Source organism: Chiloscyllium plagiosum, chromosome 13 (assembly GCF_004010195.1).
Source record: "Chiloscyllium plagiosum isolate BGI_BamShark_2017 chromosome 13, ASM401019v2, whole genome shotgun sequence".
NCBI classification, from domain to species: domain Eukaryota; kingdom Metazoa; phylum Chordata; class Chondrichthyes; order Orectolobiformes; family Hemiscylliidae; genus Chiloscyllium; species Chiloscyllium plagiosum.
The window spans coordinates 75,921,469-75,949,301 of record NC_057722.1 but is presented as its reverse complement, the minus strand read 5'-3'; the positions used below and the strand labels follow the sequence as shown (position 1 = coordinate 75,949,301).

General features: G+C 40.5%; 1 protein-coding gene across 1 annotated transcript in view; it reads left to right on the top strand.

Annotated features, from left to right (window-relative positions):
* The window catches only part of rnf13 (ring finger protein 13), a 213,358-nt gene that overhangs the window by 127,174 nt on the left and 58,351 nt on the right, over positions 1-27,833 (top strand). The window contains exons 6-7 of the mRNA XM_043702760.1: positions 4,589-4,694; positions 14,990-15,083. Coding sequence (XP_043558695.1) covers positions 4,589-4,694; positions 14,990-15,083 — 200 coding nt within the window. The remainder of the gene's footprint in view (positions 1-4,588; positions 4,695-14,989; positions 15,084-27,833) is intronic.

Genomic DNA, 27,833 nt, shown 5'->3' with positions numbered 1-27,833 from the left:
CTCTCTCTTCCCCTTCTCTCTCTCTTCTCCCTCTCTCTCTCTTCTCCCTCTCTCTCTCTTCTCCCTCTCTCTCTCTTCTCCCTCTCTCTCTCTTCTCCCTCTCTCTCTCTTCTCCCTCTCTCTCTCTTCTCCCTCTCTCTCTCTTCTCCCTCTCTCTCTCTTCTCCCTCTCTCTCTCTTCTCCCTCTCTCTCTCTTCTCCCTCTCTCTCTCTTCTCCCTCTCTCTCTCTTCTCCCTCTCTCTCTCTTCTCCCTCTCTCTCTCTTCTCCCTCTCTCTCTCTTCTCCCTCTCTCTCTCTTCTCCCTCTCTCTCTCTTCTCCCTCTCTCTCTCTTCTCCCTCTCTCTCTCTTCTCCCTCTCTCTCTCTTCTCCCTCTCTCTCTCTTCTCCCTCTCTCTCTCTTCTCCCTCTCTCTCTCTTCTCCCTCTCTCTCTCTTCTCCCTCTCTCTCTCTTCTCCCTCTCTCTCTCTTCTCCCTCTCTCTCTCTTCTCCCTCTCTCTCTCTTCTCCCTCTCTCTCTCTTCTCCCTCTCTCTCTCTTCTCCCTCTCTCTCTCTTCTCCCTCTCTCTTCTCCCTCTCTCTCTCTCTCTTCTCCCTCTCTCTCTCTCTCTCTCTTCTCCCTCTCTCTCTCTTCTCCCTCTCTCTCTTTTCTGTCTCCCCCGCACTAATCTTTCTTTTCTTTGGGATGAAACATCTGTACAGTGTCCTCAATTACACCCAGAAACTCCTGCCATTGTAGCTCTACTGTCTTCCCCACTAGGCTCTGCTTCCAGTCGATTTTCGTCAGTTCCTCTCTCGTGCCCCTGTAATTACCTTTTATTTAACTATAACACCATTACATCCGATTTTGCCTTCTCTCTTTCAAACTGCACACTGAACTCTACCATATTATGATCGCTGCCTGCTAGGTGTTCCCTTACTTTAAGATCTCTTATAATTTCTGGCTCATTACATAGCACTAAATCCAGAATAACCTGCTCCATCACAAGCTTTTCCAAAAAGTCATCCTGTAAGCATTCCATGCATTCCCTTTCTTTGGATCCACCAGCAACATTTTTCACCCAATCAATTTGAATATTGAAGTCCCTCATGATTACCATGACCTTGCCTTTTTGACATGCACTATCTATTTCCGTGTACATCTTTCGCCCCTGGTCCTGACCACTGTTGGGAGATCTATACATAACTCCCATTATGGTTTTTTTGCCCTTGTGGTTCCTCAACTCCACCCACACAGACTCCACATCATCTGACCCTATGTCATTCAGTGCCATAGATTTAATTTCATTCTTAACTAACAAGGCAACTCCGCCCCTCTGCCCACCTCCCACTCTTTTCAATAAGATGTAAATCCTTGGATGTTTAACTGCCAGTCCTGAACTCCCTGCAACCATGTCTCTGTGATGCCTACCACATCATAATCATTCACGATGATTTGTGCTGTTAATTCATCTACTTTGTTATAAATACTACGAGCAGTCAGGTAAAGCACCTTAATGCTAATTTTCTTATCCTCATGATTTCCATCATCTCCAGTAATGTGTCCTCAGTTATCCTTCCTTTTTTGCTTCATTCCTAGCCTGTCTTGAACTTAAACCCTGCACGCATGTTAACCTGCTCCTTATCTTTCTGCTTGACTCCATACTCCCTTTTGCTTTCCGTTTCACGCCCCCAAACTCTCAAGTTTGAAATCCGAGTGACCACCCTGTTTATCCTTTTTGCCAGAATGTTGGTTCCAGATCGGTTCAGCAGGAGATTGGTACAGATCGCACTGGTTCCAAAACTGACTCCAATGTCCCATGAAATGGAATCCCTCTTTCCTGCACCAATCTCTTAGCCACGTGTTTATTTCCCTAATTTTGTTATCCCTGTGCCAATTAGCCCGTGGCTCAGGCAGTAATCTGGAGATTATGACCCTCGACCTGTTCTTCAATTTTCTTCCTAGTGGTTGATACTCCCCGAATAGGTCCTCCTTCCTAGCCTTGCCTATGTTGTTTGTGCCAACATGGACCACAATAACTGGATCTTCTCCCTTCCACTGCAGTATCTTTTCAAGCCGTTCGGAGATGTCCTGCACCGTGGTACCAGGCAGGCAACACATCATGCAGGATTCCCGATCAGGCTCTCAGAGGATACGATCTGTCCCCCTAATTATAGAATCCTGTATAACAACTAGTCTTTTTTCTCCCCCTTCTTGAATGGCCTTTTGCATCATGGTGCCATGGTCAGCTGGCTCATCCTATCCACAGCCCTTCTCATCCACGCATGGAGCAAAAATCTCATACCTGTTGGACAAGGGCTGAGGCTCCTCCACTCCTGAGCTCAGAATCCCCCTGCCTGCCTCACTTACAGTCACAGTAGTGTTCCTGATCACTAACTGAATTTGAATTACTTAATCTACCGGGTGTGACTGTCTCCTGAAGCAAAGCGTCCAGCTAACTCTTCTCCCTCCCAGATGTGCCACAGTGTTTGAAGCTCAGATTCCAGATCATCAATTCTGATCCAGTGTTCTTCCAGCAACCAACACTTTCTGCAGATGTGGTCACTTCCATTCACAATGGGATCAGCCACCTCCCACATCATATAGCTACAGCAAAAACCTGTCCAGCCATCTCTACTTATTTAATTAATTTATACAAATTTGAGTTAAGTAGTTTCTAGTGTAGCATGTAGCTTTCTGGTCACCCATTAGCACAAACCTGGATATTGTGCAAGTCTTCGGATACATTCCAAGAAGTACTAAACATTTCTGTTGTCAGCGTTTCTGCCCATATGAAAGAAATGACATTGAAGCAGCTGAATATGATTGGACCTTGAGGGACTCCTGCAATGGAGATTTTTTTTTTTCCCCCCCACAATCCTTTTGATGTTGCAGGCTGATTGACTGTGACTGTGGCAACGCATTATTGGCAGCTAGGTTCGCCAGACCTTTCAGTTTCCAACTGGGGCCGCTGTATGGAAATAAGAGATTGGAATACTGCCAATTTACCGCCTCAATCGCCACCACATTTCCCAATCCAAATGTTATAGAAACCATGTCTTTAATATCTACCAGTATTTTGGCTAAAATGATAATCAAAATGGCTCATCAACTCTGCACTGACTGTTTCCAAGAGCCATCTGTGAATTTTTCAAAATTCCTGCTCTCTAGATAGATCTTTCTCCTTCAAGCAGAGCATCAGACCCTGCATGCTCTGATTTTCGTATGAGCTATGAAATAATAACACACTGTTGAAATATGAATTTACTAAACCATTTCCTGCTTGTTTTCTTCTATTTTAACGGTAAAACAATGCAACAACATATCAATGCCATCAATAGCTGAGTGCCTTTGCGTCAAATGGCCAAATGATTGTCGAAGAATTTTTCCTAATCTTGATGTTAATGCAGTTAATTTCAAGGTAAAAGTGGAACTGAGCCAATATCAACTGAGCTGAATTTGTTACAATTCTGGTAATATAAATTAAATACACTTGGATATTCCTAACTTTGCCCAAAATAGCTAACATTTAAAAGTCTTCTCAGTGAATAAATACAATTGACAGTTGTGATTAAATATGAGCATATATTGGAACAATTAAATGGTTAATACTACCACTTGCAATACCATAGCATAACAAAGAACAGTAGAGTTAATTCACAGTTGGCTGCTCAGCCTAATGCATGTCCCTCAACCATTCAATTTTAATCAGGATGACCTAACAATAAACTGCAGCATGGCAATAAATAAAACAAAATTTTGCCAACAAAATCGATGTATCTATTAATAAAAACAAAATGTTTCTCACCAGTCATCAGCCCAGATTTCACAATTTCAGTACACTGCAGGTTGAATAGAATTCACCAGAAAGTGGTGAATTCTAAAGTTGTTGGCTAAGCAGTTGGCAATCCCTGTTAAAATGTTGTCCAGCATGACTAAAATAAGATTGAAGTCACCTGATTTTTACTTAAGTTTGCAGTCATTTCTTGTGTGTTAGATATTCCTGTTGGAATATTGCAGGTATTTATTTAATGTATGCTCAGTTTCCATTTGGCTATTTCCTGGGCCATTGGTTTCTTCTACATATTAGGTTTTACTTTTTATGGTACATTTTTCTAATTAGAAAAATAAAATTTGAATTCTGATCTTAATTTTTTTTGACAATCTCACAAAGCTATGGTTCCTTTCAAAGCAACTACCAAAAACAAAACAAAAATCTGAACTTTATTATTATCTGCTCGCAGGTTTTGAGTGCCTGGCTGTCACAATTACATCATAGTCTAAGTCTAGTGTAGTCACCGTGACATCAGACATGGTACTGATACATGTTCACTACCTTGTTGCATCAGGACAAATGGTCACAATGGTTTCAGTTCAGTTCATAAATATCAGTTTATACAATATGCGCTTCCTTTTTTTTTATGCAGCTGTTGTGTCAACCTCTGCTGCCTACATCACTGCTAATGTAACAATGTAATCAACAAACCAATATGATGATCATTGTCGTTATGTGTATTCTAGCAGCATTTCTTGAATTATGCTTTGATGGCCATCATCAGTTACGGTATCGTAACTATCTGCAAACATTCTTTGTTATTGTGTTTCTCCACAGTGGCCACATAGTGATACTACCCGATTTTAGCCTTCCATTGGAGTATTATCTAATTCCATTCCTCATCATAGTGGGAATCTGTTTAATCCTGATTGCTGTTTTTATGGTATGTACTAATTTATACTTAAGTATATGCTCAATGCATTATGACAATGTTGGCATGATTGAGCTGTTTTGAATGTGAACCTTAATGAATAACTTATCTATACCGCATTGGGATTGCTGCCCATTGACAATAATTCAATTGAATCTATACTGATGGCAAAACTATCAACATTTCCAGTTAGACTTAATGTGCTGCATGACCTACTTCATTCTAACGTCTTATAGTCAGTTCTGTGCAGGTTTTAAACTCCTTATTTGTACGTGTTTTGCAATTTTTAATGAAAAATACTTCATGTAAAGAAACTTATTGGGAAGTTGAATATTCAAACACAGTAATTTTACTTGTGTAGCCAAAGACGACATTAAATATGCTGTCATTTGCACCCATTCTTCCTTGCAATATTTAGTACCTCTGGACGGCACGGTGGCACAGTGGTTAGCACTGCTGCCTCACAGCGCCAGAGACCCGGGTTCAATTCCCGCCTCAGGCGACTGACTGTGTGGAGTTTGCACGTTCTCCCCGTGTCTGCGTGGGTTTCCTCTGGGTGCTCCGGTTTCCTCCCACAGTCCAAAGATGTGCAGGTCAGGTGAATTGGCCATGCTAAATTGCCCGTAGTGTTAGGTAAGGGGTAAATGTAGGGGAATGGGTGGGTTGCGCTTCGGCGGGTCGGTGTGGACTTGTTGGGCCGAAGGGCCTGTTTCCACACAGTAAGAAATCTAATCTAATCTAATCTAATCTGGACCTCGAAGAAGAAATTGGTTGCCAACTTTCTACTTTACATATGTCGCCAGTATAGTGAGTAATGGTTTAATTTTGCAAGTGAGCTATTCTTGGGGACTACTTGAATGGGAGTCAAGGAATAATAGTTATTATGAAGTTTTGTGCTGTGGCAGGTTCCCTGTAAGAAATTAGTTAAGTATGTGAAAGATGTTTACCTGGGTTTTGAGGTCAGCAGCATCATGACAGCATTCACCGCGGAGCTTGAAAGAAGCTGACCAAGATTTAGAGATTAGATCAGAGAGGTGCTGGAAAAGCACAGCAGGTCAGGCAACATCCGAGGAGCAGGAAAATCGATGTTTTGGGCAAAAGCCCTTCATCAGGAATCCTCCAGGATGGAGAAATAAATGAAGGAGGGGTGGGGGTGGAGCTGGGGAGAAGGTAGCAACTTGTATGCCTCGCTACCTTCTCCCCAGCCTCCCCACACACACACCCCCCCCCCCCCCCCCCTCACCTACACCCCCATTTATCTCTCTATCCTGGAGGCTTCCTGTCTCTATTTCTGATGAAGGGCTTTTGCCCGAAACGTCTATTTTCCTGCTTGGATGCTGCCTGACCTGCTGTGCTTTTCCAGCACCACTCTGATCTAAACTCTGGTTTCCAGCATCTGCAGTCTTCACTTTTGCCAAGATCTAGAGATCTCGTGCGGATTTAATCTTTCCTGAAGTTACTTTCATCCTGATGTCGATTTAGAGGTGATCTCTGATGTCCACAGGAAAAGATATCATCAAACAGTTTTGACAACCAGTTCAATTAAAATTCTCAGACAGCAAGACAAAATGTAACAAGCAATGTTTACTTTATCACTTTACATACAGTGAACTAAAGCTTGGGATCTACTTGTGTGATGAAGGTAAAAGATAAAATATGAAAAACCTTAAATTTAAAACCAGATGAAGAAGTTTGAGACTTAACAAATGATATTAGTCGGAGATTATTTTATTGGCAATGAACTTGGTATGTCATTAAAAACATTCCTGAAGAAGGGCTTATTCCTGAAGAAGGGCTTATGCCCGAAACGTCGATTCTCCTACTCCTTTGATGCTGCCTGACCAGGTGCGCTTTTCCAGCAACACATTTTTCAGCTCTGATCTTCGGCATCTGCAGTCCTCACTTTCTCCTATGTCATTTAAAAACAATTTAACTTCAATCAGCAAAGCATAACATTTTAAGGTTTTTTGGCATCTGAACTGAGATTCGCATTAATGTGTGAATTTTTTTGAATTTCCAGTGACTTCAATAGTGCAAAAGTATCCTACAGTATAGACAGAACATTCAGCCTGTTGTGGCTCTGCTTTTTGTTGGTTCATCCAGTTAGTCTCATCCTACGTAAAATAGTATTGCTATATGCTGTATGTCCACCAGATGGCTCTCACCTCAGTTCTACTTGTTATTTTAATCGATCCTTTCAGACATATTATGACACTCTTCTAGGGCTTCAATCCAGACTTTTGGTGACAGCGATGTTTGTATTTCTGTATGTAAATATTAGAAATTGCTGTCCATTTCACAATTATGACAGTTGGTACAATTTCAGTGTAATTTCAATTGCACAATCCCAGCCATAAAGATTAAGATTCTTAACAGAAAGTTGTTTCAACTGTTTTTGTTCTGAGTTGGTAATTTTGGTTCCAAAACGGAAGAAAAAAAACTTTGCATCTATGTGGGGCATTTTATAATTTAGGGATAATCCAAAGTGCTTATGGCCAATAAGTGATTTTTGATATGACAGCATATTTCCATACACCAAGCTTCCTCCTGCAACCAGCAATGCCCGCATCTATGGTTTGTGTTTACGGAGAGAGTTAGAATTTTTAGAAATCAGATAACTTCAAGCAAAAAGGATATTCTAGATTCGCTAGAAGACACATTGGAGGATGAATGCCTTATCCAAAAATACACATTTGTGTCTCTTGGAATTTTTGTTGAGGATCTAATATTTGTATAACTAAGATTCCATTCTAATCTTAAGATGCAGATAACTGTGATAAACAGATTGATTTTTGTTCTTTTTGTTGATCTGATTTGAACTACTTGATTAGGTTATAATCTGGCGGTCATTCCCATCTACCCATTTATTCAATAAAGAGATGCACTTTTGACCTTCAAATTATTTAAAGTAATTCAGAGCTGGATATGATTACCAAGTAGTATCTTAATTGTGGTATTTAGATTAGTTATTAATCCATATATAATGTGTGTATCTCTGAATAAATTGTAATTACTTTCAAGAATCTAGTATTCCATAACTGACCGACATTAACTCGGTATACAAAAGAAGATTCCTGTGTACTGACAATATTCAATAATCTTAGCTAATTTAAAAAAAAATTAAATCTGTGTGAAGTGTTCATTGGAGCATATACTCTTGGGAGCATAATTTGAGGGGTTGGATCTAGTGTGCCACTTAATGAATTAGTTGTTGGAACAGACCTGAAGCTTGGATACTTTCTCCTTAAACTCAATGTTTTTAATCAAAGAAAATAATTCATCGTGAGTTTTTGAAACTGATATGTAACAAATTATTCTCTATTTCAGCCTTGAATTAATGTTTCAAATGTTAATTGGCTTTCAGGCAAACCTCATTTGCTGCTTCAGTCAAAAACAAATAGTTTTAAAATAAATTTTAAAATTGGTTGAATTTTAAAACTATCTTGGGGAATGTTCCCTTTTGGCTTTATTAAATTTAAGCAATTCGAAATAGTTTTAATGCTCTGCATGAATTAATAGTTATGTCTAATGAAACCATTTGAAAAGATTTTTCACTGATTCAAAATTCTTCTTTAAAGCTATTATTAGCATTTTTTTAAAAAGAAGCTCAAAAAACTGTGGATGCTGGAATATAAAGACAAAAAAACAAATTGCTGGACAATCTCAGCAGGTCTGGAAGCACCTGTGGAGACCCATCAGAGTTAATGTTTTGAGTCCACTGACCTAATTCGGAAGAAGAGTCACTGGATCCGAAACTTTAACAATATGTTTCTGTTAGTGCGACGGGCAAGGCTGGGAGGTGTAGGGAATGCTGGATGACTAGAGGAACTGAGGTTCTAGTCAAAAAGAAAGGAGGAGGCATACATCAGGTATAGACAGCTGGGATCGAATGAATCCCTAGAAAGGTACAGGGAAAAAGTAGGAATATACTTGAGGGAAATCAAAAGGGCAAAATGGGGGCATGAGATAGCTTTGGCTAATTGAGTTAAGGAGGATCCAAAGAGATTCTACAAATACATTAGTGGCAAAAGACTAATTAGGGAAATCAATGTAGCTGTCTGTGTGGAACCACAGGAGATGGATGAGGTACTAACCAAATATTCTTTCAATATTTACTGTGAAGAAGGATACGGAAGCTAACGAACTTGGAGAAATAAAGGTCTTGAAAAAAAATCCTATTATAGAAGAGGATGTGCTGGACTCTTTAAAACGCATAAGGATAGATAAATTCCAAGACCTGATCAGGTATTTTTCAAGCTTTGTTGGAAGCTAGAGAAGAGATTGCTGAGCCCTAGCTGAGATATTTGTATCATTAACAGCCACAGATCAGGTGCCAGAAGTCTGGAGGTTGGCTGATGTAGTGCCATTATTTAAGAAAGGCTGTAAGGAAAAGCCAGATACTCTAAACAGGTGAGCCTTCTGTCAGGGGGTTAGTAAATTGTTGGAAGGAATTCTGAGGGACAGGATTTACGTGCATTTGGGAAGACAAGGACTGATCATGGATAGCCAACATGGATTTGTGCATGGGAAATTATGTCTCACTAACTTGCTTGAATGTTTTTGAAAAAATGACAAAGAAGATTGATAAAGGCAGAGTGGTAGACGTGGTTGTCTGTATGGATTTCAAAGCATTTGGCAAGGTTCCACATAGTAGAATGGTTTGTAAGGTTGGATCGCATGTGATCCTGAGGAAGCTAGCCAATTGGGTACAAAATTGGCTTGAAATTTGGAGACCAGGGAGTGGTGGAGGATTGTTTTTCGGTCTGGAAGCCTATCACCAGTGGTGTGCCACAAGGATCGGTGCTGGGTTTGCTGCTTTTCATCATTTATTTAAATGATTTGGATGTGAACAAAAGAAGTACGGTTAATAAGTTTGCAGATGAAACGAAAATTGGAGGTCTAACGGACAAAGAAGAAGGTAACTTCAGAGTACAATGGGATCTTGATCAGACAGGCCATAGACCAAGGAATGGCAGATGAAGTTTAATTTGGATATTGGAAAGGCAAGTCAGGGCAGAACTTACAGTTAATACAATATTTAAAAGGCACCAGGATCTGTATATGACTAGGAATGGTTTCGAGTGATAGAGGCTAAATGCAGGCAGATAGAGCTAGGTTAAATTGTGATGTCTGCTCCATGCAGATGAGTTGGACCAAAGGATCTATTTCTGTGCTCTATAACTCTATAATTCTGCTTTCTCACCACAAATGCTGCCAGACCTGGGAAGTTTTTCCAGCAATATCTACATTTTGGTTTATTTGTAAAAGCTTACTGAACAGAGTGGTTACAAAAATAATAAGTCAATGAAATTGTGCTCTCAATTAATTTTATTTTCCAAAAGGGGACCTCCTCCATATCGAACCCAAAGAATGGAGAACTAACCTATGTTGCTATTTGGCCAATATGAGTAAGATCAGTAACATTGTCATTGATATCCCCCCCTTGGTTTCCACTTCACAAGAAGACTACTAGGATAAGAAATTCTTATGGGAAATTCCTGCATCCTCTCATTGTGTACCAAAGCACGTAGACACCCGATGGCATTAGGTTTTCCCTATGAAGATGACTCAAAGTATTCAGATATAGCACCTTACTTGTCCCGCACCATACTCAACGTTTACTTCCTCAGCAGCAATGCATTATTAAATATGCTTGTAAAAGTCTGAAATATTAAAACTTAACGCATTATTTTAAGTTTTATTTTCAATGTGGCTTTTGTTGGTGCAACTACTTCAAGACGACTAAAATGAATATCCAGACATTATATAAAATATGGTACAGCTGAAAAAAATATATATATAGCATTTCTTGGCTTGGTGAGAGAGCTCTCTTGAGGCATCATGTGCAAAAAATGTACTGAATGTTGAGCTGATCTATGCATGGAACTAATACAGGAGCTATTTACATAGGAGTCAAAGAACAACAGATGACATTGTTAACTCTGCATGGTGTTTGTATTTCTTAAAGAGAGATTTTGTTAATTGAAGGTGCTGCATGAATCTAAGTACTTCAGATCTTGCTCATGACATTTTCACTTCTTCCTATTCTCATCAGTTATAATTGCTGGTTAGAGACAAGCAGGAAGCAGACATTTTGTGTAGAATTTCTCCCTCTTGCAATGTCAAGCAACTCTGCTCCAGTAAATATTGTAATTAAGTCTTGCTTGAAGTCACTGGCCTGGACCTTCTGCTTGATTGCAATCCATCTTACATTTTTCTATCGGCCCTAAGAATCTGAGAAACAACAGCAGAAAACACCAACCGTTGACCTGTTTGATGTCAAGATGAGAAAAGCGGTTTTGTAGAAATGTCTGCGCCCCTCTGTCACTTACCGATTTAATGTAAAATGTGGCAATTGAATTGTACAATACTTAGATTTGTTTGACCAGATAGTTCTAACCTCTCCCTTTCCGATTTCTTTAAAATTGTATGGAAATAAAAAAGACTTCCATTTATGTAGCCTTTCTTGTTATCTGGATGTCCCAAAATATGTTATAGCTAATTAAGTACTTTTGAAGAATACTAATAGTTATAAATGTAGGAAATAAGGCATGCAACTTGCATTAAAAATACATCCACGAACAGCTATAAGCTAATAACCAGGCATTTTGTTTTTAGTGTTGGTTGAAAACGATCATTATTGGCTGGATCTTCCCTTCTGTTGCGAGATATATGCCTGTGAACTCAGCTGATCATCCTCAGAATAATGTGTTCTTGGTTTAATGTTTCATCCAAAAGACCAAATATCCAACAGTGCAGCACTACTTACATAATTACATGGGCTGTCAACCTAGGTTTTATAGTCGTGTCTCTGGCTGAGCCTGAAACCCGTGACCTTTGAATTTTGGTGGTAAAAAGACTTAATGGTAAGATCCAACAGAGTGTTGCTGAACAAAAAGATCTTGGAGTGCAGGTTTGTAGCTTCTTGAAAGTGGAGTCGCAGGTAGATAGGATAGAAGAGGGCATTTGGTATGCTTTCCTTTAATGGTCAGAGTATTGAGTACAAGAGTTGGGAGGTCATGTTGTAGCTGTTCAGGACATTGGTTAGGCCACTTTTGGAAAATGGCATGCAATTCTGGTCTCCTTCCTATCAGAAGAATGTTGTGAAACTTGAAAGGATTCAGCAAAGATTTACAAGGATGTTGCCAGGGTTAGAGGATTTAAGCTAAAGGGAGAAGTTGAATACGCCTGGACTGTTTCCCCCTGGAGCATCAGAGGCTGAGGGCTAACCTTATAGAAGTTTATAAAATCATGAGAGGTATGGATAGGGTAAATAGGCAAAATCTTTTCCCTGGGATTGGGGAGTCCAGAGGAGAGGTTGAATAGGCTAGGGCTGTTTTCCCTGGAGCGTCAGAGGCTGAGGGGGTGATACTATAGAGACTTATAAAATCATGAGGGGCATGGATAGGATAAATAGACAGTCCTTTCCCTGGTTGGGGGAGTCCATAACTAGAGGGCATAGGTTTAGAGTGAGAGGGGAAAGATATACAAGAGACCTAAGGGGCAACCTTTTCACGCAGAGGGTGGTACGTGTGTGGAATGAGCTGCCAGAGGAAGTGGTGAAAGCTGGTACAATTGCAACATTTAAAAGGCATCTGGATGGGTATTCAAATAGGAAGGGTTTGGAGGGATTATGGGCTGGGTGCTGGCATGTGGGACTAGATTGGGTGGGATATTTGGTCAGCATGGACAAGTTGGACCAAAGAGTTTGTTTTCATGCTGTACATCTCTATGACTGTAAGTGCTACCACTTGAGATATAAAGCCCTCTTTGAGGATTAGGTTAGATTTCATTTGTATTATGTGATGGGGTGGTGCAATCAGACAAAGAACATGAGGATGATCACAATTTTTGAATCGCTTTTTTTGCCCTGAATTGAATTTGTCTTCCCATCTTTAAATCAAGTAGACCAATTGTTTCCATCTTTGGTTATGCCCTCCTTTCGTAATCAACCGGAGCACCGTTACTCCTTGATTTCTCAGGACCTCTCCTTCATAGAATTGTAGAATCCCTACAGTGCAGCAAGGGACCACTAAGCCCAATGAGTTTCCATACACCCTCCAAGGGGCATCCTGCCCAGATCCAACCCCCATATCCTATCCCCATTACCCTGCATTTACTTTGGTAAATTCACCTAACCGGTGTATCATTGGATTGTGGGAAGAAACTGGAATACTGAGAAGAAACCCATACAGATATGGGGAAAACATGCAAACTCTACACGGCCAGTCACCCAAGGCTGGATTCAAACCTGGGTCCCTGGTGCTGTGAGGCAGCAGTGCTCACCACTGAGCCACCTTAATGGCTTCGATCTATGTATTGTACAACTCATCCATATCTCTGCTACCTGTACTTGATCCAGTAACAGTTGTGTATATCTAATGCTTAATCCTCACTGACTTTTCCTTGCGTACTTTATCTTTGCCCACTTTCTTTTCAAACTTATCTACAACCACATGTCTGTTGCCCTTCCCATTCCCTACTCTGTTTTGCCCCTCTAATATTGAAGAGCAGCATCTTCAATTGTCAAGTTTAATTAGTCTTGCTCTAACACCATCTTGCCTTGCTGCTTGTCTTAAAAATGTGTTGCTGGAAAAGCCCTTATGCTCGAAATGTCGATTCTCCTGTTCCTTTGATGCTGCCTGACCTGCTGCGTTTTTCCAGCAACACATTTTTAAGCTCTGATCTCCAGCATCTGCAGTCCTCACTTTCTCCTCCTTGCTGCTTGTCTTCTCAAGTGCTGCTAGTTTGACATATGATTAGCTTTACTTTGTAAGCCATTGAACATGATTGACATTGAAAATGAAATTGTTACACTGGGAAAGGAGGACTGCATCCTCTACACTTGGGGTTAACTTGTGTTATTGGGACAGAGAAGGAAAGCAGATTTTTTTATTCCAGTCACTGATTCACACTGTATCTGCCTGAGGATTACTTGATTTGAAATGTTGAATACTAAATAGGATGTGTTTCATTCCCTTGCATCTTTCACCTTGAGCACAAAAAATGCTTACTGCTATCCATTCATACTACAGCTTATCACCCGTTGATTAATAAAAGTGTGCTGTCTATGTGAAAACCGGTGTGTCAACATTGGCCATGTTCTGGAGACTTAAGCACTTAATCTAGGCTGACACTTGGAAAGTTGGGCACACAGAAAATCAGCCTATTGGCTAGCATATAACCACTGTTAATTGTCTTAAAAAGCTATGTGATTCACTAATGCCCTTTAGAGAAGGAACTCTTTACTTGGACTGACCGACATGTGACTCAGGAATGTAGTTGATTCTTCACTGCCATTTGGGATGGGCAATAAAAGCCTATCCAGTAACCCTAACACATCTACCCAATTTTTAAAAAGTATATGTATCTTGCAGCACTATTTCAATAAGAATGGAATTAGTATCATAGAAAACCCTACAGTGTGGACGCAGGCCATTTGGTCCATTGAGTTCACACTGACCCTCCGAAGAGCATCTCAACACCCTACCCTGTAACCCTACATTTCCTACCTACCCTGCACATCGCTGGACACTGGGCAACTTTAGCTTGGCCCGTCTACCTGACCTGCACATCTCTGGATCTTTGGACTCTGGCAAGAAACTGGAACACCTGGAGGAAACCCATACAGGCGCAGGGAGAATGTGCAAACTCCACACAGTGATCTGAGGATGGAATCAAACCCGGGTCCCTGGCGCTGTGATGCAACATTGCTAACCATTGAGACATCATGCCTCCCTAATTCCTAACACCAATTGTCTCGGTGTTTATTCCCTGAATTTGCATCAGTGTATGTGGAAATTTGTTTTACATGACTTGACTGCTGTAGCTTTATATAATGAGTACTTCATTTTGCTGTAACATGCTAGAGATGATTTCAAGGTTGTGAAAGATGCGAATGAAATGCACGTAAAAGGCATAATGCTATTTCAAAGAAGAACAAGGGGTTTATCTCCAGTGTTTTAGTCAATATTTATCTCTTTATGAACATCAGAAAGCCACATTGTCACATTGCTGTTTGTGGGAAATTGCTGCCTGCAAATTGGTTGCTGTTTATTCTACATGACAATAGAAACTACACTTCAAAAATAATTAATTGGCTCTAAAATGCTTTGGTATGTTCTGGGGTCATGAAAGGTGGTGCATAAATGTGATGTTTCTTTTTCAAGACTTTTTCTTTGAATGCAAAGCCAATATGAGTTTAGTTGATTAGTCAAGCTGACATAATTTCCCCTTTACAAGAATAAAAGATCTTTCAGCTTGATGTACACATTCTAGGATAAATATTTCAATCTCTTGCTTTCTAGATTTCAAAGTTTATTCAAGACAGACACAGGGCAAGGAGGAACCGGTTGCGTAAAGATCAGCTGAAAAAACTTCCAGTACACAAATTCAAAAAGGGTAAGTGAATCTGTAAGTAGATCTCTTTAAATTTTTAGTCAATAGCAAATTGTGAAGTGCTTTTTGCACAAAATCTATTAGATTGTGAAATTGCTTTTCTATTTTCACATATCTCTGGTTTTCTATTTCAGTATCCTGATGCTGCTTAAGAGGTATTTAACTATATGTTTGAATGAGAGAGTTTGATACTCTGGTTAAGAGTACCCCTATAAATAAAAATGTAACAGCAGTTGTTTGAAAAGAGATTCAAGCGAGTGATTTAAAGAAAGCCTATGTGCATAGTCATTTGTGTTACCTCACATTGTTATCTGTCTTGCAATTAAATATTGAGGACTGCAATGGATGGCGAGAAAGGGAAGTATGAGGATCATAAGGGAGCAGTAGGGCATCCTTTTTGGCTCAGTAGAGGGGAACACAAAAAAATCAAGAGAAGGTAAGATGCTTTGGATTGAATGGGGTGACAGTAGAAGAGATGATGGAAATATATTGAAGTAGGTGGTGGGCAAAAAAATTTAGACTCTTTGAAAGACCACACTGCTTTGAGATCAGGTAGAGGTGAGAAATTTAAGTGAGACCAAAAAAAAATGATTTTGAGGAGTGTAAGGCACTAATAATCTGTATCATTTGGAATGTAAATATTCCATATGTGTATCTTTCATAATTTACATCTTAGCTTCGTATTATCATACAATTGTTTAAATCAAACAGGTTAGCATATAGCACTTTCTGGAAGCTAAATGCTTTATAAATTTATGGTATTCTCTTTATTCTACATCTTAGATGGGGATTTTTTTTGTCTTGATGCTTTACTTTTGGACAACAGGATCTCAAATTTCGAACACCAACTGTATTCTCATTATTGATGCTAAATGTGAATGTGCTTCTTCAATTTGTGATGTCACATGGTTGTTTTATGATGCATGAGAAGTTTTTGTCCCTGTTGGAGCTATTGCATTTATTTGTGATTTCCTGAGGTAGCTGCTATGAAATTGTGATTTTTAACAAAACTATTTATAGAAAGAGGGTGCCACCAACCTTTATTGTCAGTCCATAGTTGCACTTGAGCAGAGATGTGGTGAACAACTGCAGTCCATCTAGTGTTATCTTGGCCTTATGTCCAAGGAAAACATTCCCAACCCCTCCATTCTTTCTTTGTAACAGAAAGGGTCCAGGGATGAGATATTTCTGTTTAATCTTTTCTGCACTCTCTAATGCATTTGCAACCTTCCTGTAGTTTAGTGGTTAGGCCTCAGTGCTTCAGCTGAGGTCTAACCACTTCTTTATATAAATTCATTTTGTGACCTTTCTTTCTTTCCTCTGCCCCAAATTATGGAGTCTAAAATACTGTTTTCTCTACATGTTTTGCCCCTTTTATTGACTTGTGAATATGTACTCCCAGATCTTTAATCTTCACAGTCTTTAGAAGAGTACCCTTTATACTGTCTCTCCAGGTTTTTTTTACGAAAATGTATCCCCCCTCTTTTTTTTTCTACATTGAGTTTCATCTGCCACCTATCCACTGGTTCCATCAATGTATCAAACCATCCTTTTGAAGACCTACATGGTCTTCCTTGCAGGTTACAGTTCTCCTGAGTTTTATGTTATCTCCAAACTTTGAAATTAGATGATTAGATTACTTAGTGTGGAAACAGGCCCTTCGGCCCAACAAGTCCACACCGACCCGCCAAAGCGCAACCCAGACCTATTCCCCTACATTTACCCCTTCACCTAACACTGGGCAATTCACCTAACCTGCACATTTTGTTTTGGACTGTGGGAGGAAACCGGAGCACGGAGGAAACCCCCACAGACACAGGGAGAATGTGCAAACTCCACAGTCAGTCGCCTGAGGCGGGAATTGAACATGGGTCTCTGGCGCTGTGAGGCAGCAGTGCTAACCACTGTGCCACCGTGCTGCCCACCAAGATTATTCATTGATATCAGGAAAAACAGGGTCCCCAATGCAGACCACTGGGGAACGTCACTACAAGCCCTAGTGTTTCCTAGCCCTCAGGCTATTTTGATCCATGTTGTCCCTGTTCTGTTTGTTCCATGACCCATAACGTTTCTATGTTGTGTCACACTATATTGTATGGCTTATGGAAGTCCATGTACACTTCAGCAATCCTCTGTTATTTCTTCAGAAAATTCCAAGTTACGTAATCTTGCTTTTCCCTTCACCGTGTCAATGCTGACTCTTCTGAATCAATCGATATTAAGTCCTCTGCAATTTTTGCTGACTCTCTTTTAATTTCTTTGGATGCATTGTCTCTGGTCCCAGTGCCTTATCAACTTTAAATACTGACCACTTGTGTAATACCTCTTATTAACGTTAAACTTTTCTGATGGCTGAGTTTCTCTCTGTCACTTTGGCCTGTGTAGCATCTGTCTCATCAATAAAGACAAATGCAAAGTCAATTGTGCCTCTGGTCTTGAGGTATAAGTTCCAGTTTTGGTTTCTAATTAACACCCCTCCTCCATTTATCATCCTTTTTACTAATGTTGTTCATATAGAAGACTTTGGGATTTAAAGATTAAAATGAAGTGGAAGAAACATTCTTATAACAGGTATAAACTAGAAAATATTAATGAGAACCAAGCTAAAAACAGAAGGCTCAGAAAGGAGATGTATAAACAATTAAGAGCAGCAGTGGGGGATTATAAGAAAGATTAGCAGTTAACATAAAGGGGAATACCAACATTTTTGACAACCACATAAGCAATAAAAGGATGGTAAAAGGAGTTGGGCTAACCTGGGACCTAAAAGGGGATTTCCATATGGAGGCAGGGAGCATGGCTGAGGTGTTAAATTAATATTGTGCATTTCTTTATGAAGGAAGGAGATACTGTCCAGCCCAAGTTACTGGAAAGTTTTACGCTCCTTAAGGAGGCACTAGATAGGTTCTTAGTACCTAAAGTTGATAGGACTCAGGGACTGGATGAGCTAAATCAAAGATACTGAAGGAAATGAAAATAGAGATTGCAGAAGCAATGGTCATCAATCTTTCCATCTTCCCAAGACTGAGGTGATGCCAGAGGCCTTGAGAATCACAGATATAAAATCTAAAAACACAGGCAGGATATGCCCAGCATTTACAAGGTAATGAGTTTAACTTGAGTGGTTTTAAATTTTTTTAAAATTCACCCATGGGGTTTGGGTATTGCTAGCTGGTTAGAATTTACTTCAGGTCTCTTGTTGCCCTTGAGAAGGTAGCGGTGAATTGCCTTCCTGGGCCACTACAGTCCATGCATTGTAGGTAGACCAAAATGCTGGGAAGGATGGAATTCCAGAAGTTTGACCTAGTGACATTGAAGGAAAAGCGATATATTTCCAAGTCAGGATAATGAATGGCTTGGAGATGAACTTGTAGGGGATGGTATTCCAGTGTATCTGCTGCTCATGTCTTTCTGGATGGAAATGGTAATGGGCTTGGAAGATGCTGTCCAAGGATCTTAGGTGAACTTCAGTGCATTTAGCATATAGTACACACTATGGCTAATGAGTGTTGGAAGTGGATGTGGCACTAATCAACCAGGCTGCTTTGCCTTGGATGGTGTTGAGCTTCTTGTGTTGATGAGTTGAAGTCATCCAAGCAAATGAGAAGTATTCAGTCACGCTCCTGATCTCTGCCTTGTAGATGGTGGACAGGCTTTTAGGAGAGGAGGTGACTGACTTGATGCAATATTCCCTGTGGGAAGCAGTAACTCAGGATGGAATTAATAGCTGCATGGAAAATGTAGACTAATTAGGCTTTTGCTAGGCTTGTTGAAACCAGACCTGGTCAAGTGATACCTTGATATCAAGGGAGTTGTTCTCCACTCACCCTGAGGTTCATTTCTTTTGTGCATGTTTGGACTTCTCTGTGTGACATCAGAACTGTGGCCCTGTTGGAACCCAAACTGTAAGTCAGTATACAAGTTATCATCACTGCTGAACTAGTTTGTGTAGACTTCTCTAATGTACATTCACAATTTAAATAGATTTCAGTTCTGGCAGTTTTATTGATGATGTGAAGGTCATTTGATGAATTCAAGTTGCTATAATTCCTGGTGGTTTTATTACTGCTGTGTTTTGTTGTTTGCTGGTAATTAGTGTTCAGATTACAGAACCGTACACAGCCTATTTAAGGTAATGAGACAAAAAAAAACTACAGATGCTGGAATCCAAGGTAGACCGGCTGGAAGAATGCAGCAAGCCAGGCAGCATCAGGAGGTGAAGTTGCTATTTCAGGTCTAATCCTTCTTCAGGACTGGGGGTGGGTGTAAGGGGAGCTGCAAGTAAAGGGGATGGTGGAGTCAGGGTGGTGAAGTGGGAATGGGTGAAGACAAGTAGAGGGTATGACCTGGTTGGTCGATTGGAGGAATGAATCTGCTAGATGTCTGGGAGGGGGAGGGACTGGGAAGGGAGGTTACTTGAAATTGGAGAACTCAATATTGAGTCCTCCAAGCTTTCGGCTGCCCAGGTGGAAGATGAGGTGTTGTTCCTCCAATTTGTGGTTTGTTTTCCCACTCCCTATCCAACATGGCCATCCTTGGCCACCTCCATTGTAGGAGGAAAAGGATGGCCATGTTGGATAGGGAATGGGAAGGGGAATTAAAATGGGTGGTGACTGGGAGGTCTGGTAGCCCCTGTGGGCCTGGCTGGGATGCTCAGCGAACCGTTCCCTAAGTTTATTTTTGGTCTCCCTGATGTAGAAAAGACCACATAGGGAACACCTGACGCAGTAAACTAGGTTAGAAGAAAGGCAGGTGAACCTCTGTCTCACCTGGAAGAACTGTTTGGGACCATGGATGGATGTGAGGGGGCTGGTGTACTGGCAGGTTCGCATCTTTTCTGGTTGCAGAGGAAGGTACCTGGGGTTTCTGGAGGGTTGGTGGGGAGAATGGAGCAAACCAAGGACTGTCGAATGGAATGGTCCTTGTGGAAGGCAGAGAGGGATGGGCCACACCACCTTCATTCCCCATTTCACTGCTCTAAACCGTACCCTCCCCCAATAAAATCTCCCCTCCACTGTCTCCAATCTCATCCTTCCCTAGTTTCGCACTGCCCATTTCTACCTGCTCCCCAAGGTTCACAAGTCCAGCTACCCCAGCCGATCCATTGACTCGGCATGCTCCTGCCCCACCGAACTCATCTTGTTCTACCTCAACTGTATTCTCTCCCCATTGGTTCAGGCACTGCGACACCAACCACGCCCTCCATGTTTTCAGTAACTTCCAGTTCCCTGGCGCCCAGCGCTTTATCTTTACCATGGATGTGCAGTCCTTATACATGTATGTTCCCCATAGGATGGCCTGCAGGCCCTCCGCTGCTTCTGCACCAGACTCATCCAGTTCCCCCCCCCTCCAATACCGTCCTCTGCCTACCCGAACTGGTTTTGCCCCTTAATAACTTTGCCTTTGACTCTTCATTCCCTCCAAATCTAGGGTATGGCCATGGGCTTTCGGATCGGCCCCATTATGCCTGGCTCTTTGTCGGCTATGTCGAACAGTTCCTCTTCAGTACCTACACAGGCAGTGTACCCCAACTCTTCTGCCGTTACATCGTTGATTGCATCGGTGCAGCATTCTGCACCCAGGCTGAACTGGAGCAGTTATTGCCTTTGCCCAAATGTCTACCCCGCCCTCAAGTTCACTTGGTCCATCTCAGACACCTCCCTCCCCTTTCTTGACATCTCCATTTCCAAGTCTGACGACAGTCTTCACACTGACAGTTACTATAAACCCATAGACTCTCGCAACTACCTGGACTACACCTTCTCTCACCCAGAATCTTGCAAGAACTCCATACTGTTCTCCCAATTCCTTCTCTGACGAGGAGACATTCCACTCCCAGGCATCCCAAGTGTCCACCTATTTCAAACAACCTGCTTTTCACCCCTCTATCATTCAGACAGCCTCCACTGCACTATCTCCGTTCCTCATTCCACTGCTCTAAACCCCTCCCCCTTCAAATGCAATAAAGTTAGGGTTCCCCTTGTCCTCACCTACCACTCCACCAGTCTCCACATCAAATGCATCATCCTTAAATACCCCACCACTAAAAACATCTTCCCCTCCCCACCCTCTCTGCCTTCCACAAGGACGGTTCCTTTCTACTCCTTGGTTTGCGCCACCCTGCACCCGGAAAAGATGCCAAACCTGCCAGTACACCACTCCCATCATTCCATCCAGGACCCAAACAGTCCTTCCAGTTGAGACAGAGGTTCACCTGCTCTCTTCCAAACTAATTTACTGCATCAGGTGCTCCCGATTTGGTCTCCCTGCTGTAGAGACCACATGTAAAGTTATGGTGTGGCTCACCGAGCATCTCACTAGGCCCACAGGAGGTGACTGGCCCTCCCAGTCACCACCCATTTCAATTTCAATTCCCCTTCCCACTTCCTATCCAGCATGACCATCCTTGGCCGGCTCCTTGCCACACTGAACGAAACCACAAATTGGAAGAACAACACCTCATCTTCCCCTTGGGCACCCTACAGCCCGGAGGACTCAACGTTGAGTTCTCCAATTTCAAATAACGGTCGTCTTCCCTTCTCCTGACTCCCTTCCCAGTCCCTCTCACTCCCTTCCACTCACAGCCACCTGCCGGATTCATTCCACCCATTGGGTCACACCCTCTAACTGTCTTCACCCCACTTATCACCCTGCCCTGCCAAGCCCTTTATGTGCAGCTCCCCTTACTCCCACCCCACAGTCTTGAAGAACGGTTACACCTGAAATGCCGACTTCTCCACCACTTGATGCTGCCTGGCTTGCGGTGTTCTTCCAGCCTCTTTAAGGTAATGGGCAAATTTTACGTTTAATAATCTAACTCCATTTCCAGTCTGGCCCGTACCTGGGGCAATCAGATTGCACTTTTAAATATTTGTTGCTCCCCTTCATGGTTCTGTGGGTGTACATGCCCCAAGCAATCGACCATTGTGTTGGCCAAAAGTAATAGTAAATGGGCTATTCATATGAAAGCAAAACCATGACAGGAGACATACTGTTTTACTGCAACATCTAATAGATATTTTTTCCAGACTTAGTTCAGTGATAGCTCCCAAATGTTTCAGTGTCAAGATCCTGAGTTCACCTTGCACCTGAGAGCTCTAATGCAACAGTTCAGAATTGGAGGGATGACAAAGATCTTCCGTCACCTCAGTTCTGTGTCTTACACTTGTAATATGAAGAAAGCATGGCGAGCCCCCTCTCTGTTGGTCTCTGACAACTCCCACCCCAAATTTTAAAATACTTAAAATCTGCTAAGTTTCTCTCTAGTCCTGTTGGATGATCGGAAATTAGACCACATTAGCCATGACTCCACATTCACCATGCCTTTGCTCATATTTCAGCTGCCACTAAATAAAGTTCCTCTTCAAGCGACTGACCCACCTGCCTCTTGAAGATTAGCGGAGCTGACAGTAACTAAAGCAAGTCTAATACAAAAAAGACACTTGTTTTATACAGATGATAGTTAGTTGCTTGTTTTATTTTATTGCACTAAAATGTTTTACCGTTCATTTCTGGTAAGTACTCATTATTAATTGCTGGTTCATGGGCTGGGCTAACCATTTTCACAAATTACCTATTCTGTTTTTAATGGATAAGTTTATATGTTGTGTTTTTAATGGACTTTACTGCACAGTAAAAGGCCAACTAATTTTAGAATATCTATATTTCCTCAAAATCTTATTTTCCTCTCAAATTCAAGCAAATTAACATATCATTTAATTCAAGATGATCTTCAAACTTTTTCTGCCGTGAATCCCTCTTAGATTCCGAATGAGAAATTTGAAAATTGGTAATTGCACTTGCATTTTCGAAAATTACTACTTTTTTGTGGTAGTTATTCCATTTGTAGCTGGTATATTTGTGAAAAGATGCAAAGCTCCCATGAGACTTTCATGTTCACAGATCTTAAATATCATATGTAAGTGATTGATAGAAGCTGGTGTGAAATGTGGCCTTGAATGCAACTGTTACAGTAACTGCCAACAAAAAGACACTGTCTCAGTGAAATGGAGCTTGCTGCAGCTGCACTGCTTTCCACAGAGCAATGTTTAACCACAATTAATGAGACGAGTCAACTAAACCTATTGTCAAAGACTATTTTGGCTTTGCTGACAAATTTATTCAGGAAGTTGTATGTAGGCTCAGCCAGTTTGGGTTTGATCTTTTGAACATGTTAGCAATCTAGATTTGGATCTACTCTTCCTTTTTGCTTTGCCTGGTGAGAGAGGCTGTCATGGGATTAGACATTTTAAGACAATTAGGTCTGTTACAGATTTGGCAAAATAAATGCAACAATTAACTGACTTAGTTTGGTGGCAAAGAATCTCCTTTTGAAGGCCCAGTGGCTAACTGCATTTTTGGGATTGATTATTTGGTTTGAAATCTTAAATTGATATATTTAACAAAGATTAAGTGGCTGCAAAGGATTGCAGTTGGTTTGGGCGGGTCGAAGAGATTTTCTTTCTTTTGTTAAAGCGTCACCATATCTCATTTATTTTGTCAGACAGGCATAAAGGCTACATAGTCGCTACCTATTTGCAACCAGAAAATACTCTCTGATAAACAGTAGATCAAAATGTTCTCAATGATCGCACTCTCTTTTTCTCCTCTCAATGCACGTTAAATTTAAGAAGATTTGTTGCAAGATATTTGCTAACAATAAGAAAAAGTTGATATTTATCAAAATCTTTGACTCACTCTGTAGCCTGCCTTACAAAAGGTAATTGAATCTTTTAGTTTTGTCAATTTTGATGGTTTATATAAAGGTAATTCATAATAGTTAAGTATATTCAAATACATTTATCAGTGAACCCTCTTTAAATTCATTTGTGGGATTTGGGCAATGTTGGCTCTGACAATTTTGTTTTGCCCAGCCTTAGTTATGCTTGAGAAGGAGATGATGAGCTGAAGACCTACAATGCCATTAGGAAGACCATTCCACATTTTTGATTCAGTGACACTGAAGGAACAGTTAGGTAATTTCAGATGAGATTGTGAATAGTTTGGAGAGAAATTTGTAGATTGTGGTGTGCTCATGTATCAGCTGCCCTTGTCTTTGTGGTTGTAGGTTTAGAAGATGCTGTCTAAATAATACTTGCTATGTCTGAATATTTTGTATCATGTAAACTGGTTGCTGCAAATGGAAGATTTAGTCCTCTTGTGTATCTTCATAAAAGCACAAGTTCCTCTTCCTAAAGGATATTCATATGACTAAAGTTATTTTTTTTTTAAAAAGTGACCACTTTGCTACTCTTATCAATACCTTTGTTTTACTTCCAAATTTCTCAAATGAACTCAAATGATCAAAATTCCTCTTTTGCATTGAGCATCATTTTGAAAGTTTGCTGATCTTCTGTAACTACTTGCAACTCTACTCCGTTCTGTGAATCTTTGTGATCCTTGAGTATTTAATATAAGGTGATGTCTGAAAAAATGCTGTATTGTCTTTTGGATGTATTCAATAACATGAGGGAATCTGCTACAGCTTGGTTCGCATAAGAACTGGTGTCCTGACCTTTCCTCCCATTATATATATCACCAAATATAGATCAACTGGTCATTTGTCTCTCTTAGCTTACTGTAAGCATATTAGGTACCATTTTCACCAATGTTGCAACTATGGGAGTTGGTTGCAAAAGGCCATTCAGCCCTCTTTGCTGTTACTATGTTGAAGTAAAATCTAAAATTCGCCCAACACTTCAGCTGTCTTCCTAATACCCTACTATATTCTGATTGTCAGTGTATCATCATTTTTTTTCTTTATCGATTTGAACAGGTTTTGCCTCAATTCAGTAGCAAAATACGAACTATTTCAGCAATCGTTCATGCTTGCTTCTTAGGTTACTGACCTATAATTACCTAAGTAAAACAATATTCTGCCCACCTTCCTTCATTCTTGAAGTTCAGTTCACTGTATGTGAATAACTTCAGGATATCTTGAAGGTGGTACGGTGCTATATAAATCAAATTTATTTTCCATCCAAGACTTATATTAGCAAAGTCTTGGAAATAAATTGGTGAGGGCATGATTCCAAAATAATGGTGTTTAGTGGATCTCTTCCTTCCTAGATTTTTATTGTGGTGTTTTCGAATGTCTGAGCAATGACTGTTAATGTGACAAACTTCCAACACCGATATGACACCTATGTAATTGGAAGGTTCATGTGAATTCATTCAGATCAATACTTTTTACACATGTAGCACATTTGAAAATTGATCCTCCAAGGAAACAATACAATTTGTTTCACACTCTCGACTCTGATCTCCAGCATCTGCAGTCCTCACTTTCTCCTATACAATTTGTGTAGCTGAGTCTTGCTAAATATTTGTTTACAAAATGGAAAATACAAATTATTTAAATGCTGCATTCCTTTGTAAAGATTAGAATGTTTCACTGTTTTTGTCTGCATCAGTGGAAAGGCAGCAGCATGATGGAAAAGTTAGGAGTGATGACAGCAAATGAGGGACAAAGTGAAACAGCAGGAGCTGGTGGGAAAGCAGCTAAAATAGTTAAAAACAGCTGAGAGGGGTGATCTTGGAAGAAAAGAAAGCTCCACATGGAGTAGGACTGAAGGTGGGATTGGACCTAATGTGACCGAGGAGTAGGTAGAGGCAGGGAAAATACAGGTACAGTCATGTGCAATGTTTGATAAATTCAGTTAAGAGGCATTTATTGCAAAGAAAGGAACTCAATAATGTGGTAACAGAGGCACACCATTGTCACCTCGTGTTGGGAAGTTTGCAATTATAGCTTGATGGGGAAATAAGATTTTGTCATTGAGCTTTGTATTCTCCACTTCAACAAAACTGTGACTCACGTAATGACCAGAAATAAACCTATTAAGAAACATGTTAAAAACTAAACCCAAGATTACTTTTTTAGACTAAGCAAGCATTCATAATTTTATTTATTGAGCTAATTGTTTGTTTTCATCTCTCTTTTTATAAAATAGTCATTTTTTCTTTGCAGGGTACAATGCTTTTATGCACTATGAGTTCATATTAACGAATGAGGGCGGGTAAGTGGAGCTGAGGCCATGAAAACATCAGCCGTGATCTTATTGAATGGTGGAGCAGGCTCGAAGGGCCAGATGGTCGTCAATTGCTCCTGGTTCTTATTTTCTTTATAACTTAGACACCTTGGTCAGTTTTCTCTATGCCTTTTAAATTCAAGGCAATACAAACCAAACTTATCCAACGTAACTGTTTAAGCTATGGTATTAGCTCACCCAAAAATACTTTGCAGTTTTCCATTTTAATGTTGGCATAAAGCGTGAATGAAGTCTCAGCCTTGGCACTATGACAGCAATGTGTTTTGATCTCAGTTTTAGTAATTTCACTAGTCCCCAAGAGAGCAATTTTAAAAAAAGTTGTGAACATCTTTCACAACATCATTCTGCTGTCATGATGCATTGGGCTCGTGCAGGAAATCAAGCTTCATTATTCTTTGGAATCGTCACACATGATTTTATCAAAGGATACGAAATTCCCAAATTTATTTGTCTTTTTAGATTTACCAAAAAGCATGCAAGTTTTCGGTACTTAACCAGAATTACTATTTATTGCAAATAAATAGATTCTAGCTACAGATAAATGAAATGTTGGCATATAACTGCTACCTCCTCCTTTATAAAATTCCCCTGACGCGCATACAGATGGAGGGAAAAATTGGTATTGTGGTTGGAAGGAAAATCTTGGAATGTCCTTGTCCACAGGGTTTGCCAAGATGATCCCTGTCCTTGTCAGCACTTGGTGGTTTTTCACTTCTTGCAGAAAGCAGTGTGACTGGTTCACAAGTTACCAAGATTCTGACAATTTGCTCAAAAACCACAGCTTACAGAAACTAGTGAGTATGTTACTGAAGTGTGTTCATGTTTGTGAACATTGAGATCATCTGTCAAAAGGTGTTTTGCAAGGGTGCTAGTCAGTTGTCCCTGATATCAAAAGATATCTATTCATACTTCATCACTAAATAAAAATGAAGGGTCGGAAGAGCTTTCAGAAAGTTTCAGAGGGTAGTCCAATAAATTTACCCATGCCTGGCACTTTTGAACCTGTGTTGAATCTTGTTGTATACATGGAGGAGTTTTTTTTTCAAAAAATCTGTTTGATTGAAATTGCTAAAGGTCTTCACTGTTAATTTGCTGATGCAAACAAGTTCACTGTTTAGGTGGGAGACTCATAATTAAATCAGCAAGCCCATAGTCTTGCATTCTCCTTGACTGATCTTGTGCATTGTTAATCTTCTATGTTTCAGAGAGTCATTTGACCCACCATCAGTGTGCGAGCTCAACTGGTTCAGTACCCCACGTAACATGGAGAAAGTGAGGATTGCAAATCCTGGAGATCATAATTGAGTGTGTGGTGCTGGAAAACTTAAACAGGTCAGGCAGTATCCGAGAAGCTTTGGAATTGGATTCAGGCAAAAGCCCTTCATCAGGAATGAGGCCTTGATTGCCCTTCCCCTCAGGTCAGGACCTGCTGTGCTTTTCCAGTACCCTACACTCAACCCCACGTAACATGCTGACACGAGTGAGAAATTTGTTATTGCAGCTCCCTAATGCAAGTGGTTAAATCTACTAAATAGTGGATTGTTAATGTGAACCTCATGATTTTCTGAGGTGTACAGAACATGTCTTACTGCAAAATTACAAATTTGGATTTGCTAGGTTTTAGTGACTTAAACTGTTCTCTCTCAGAACAAAGTGTTCTTAATGTGGTTTTTAAAAAAAATTATCTAATTCTTTTGTGACT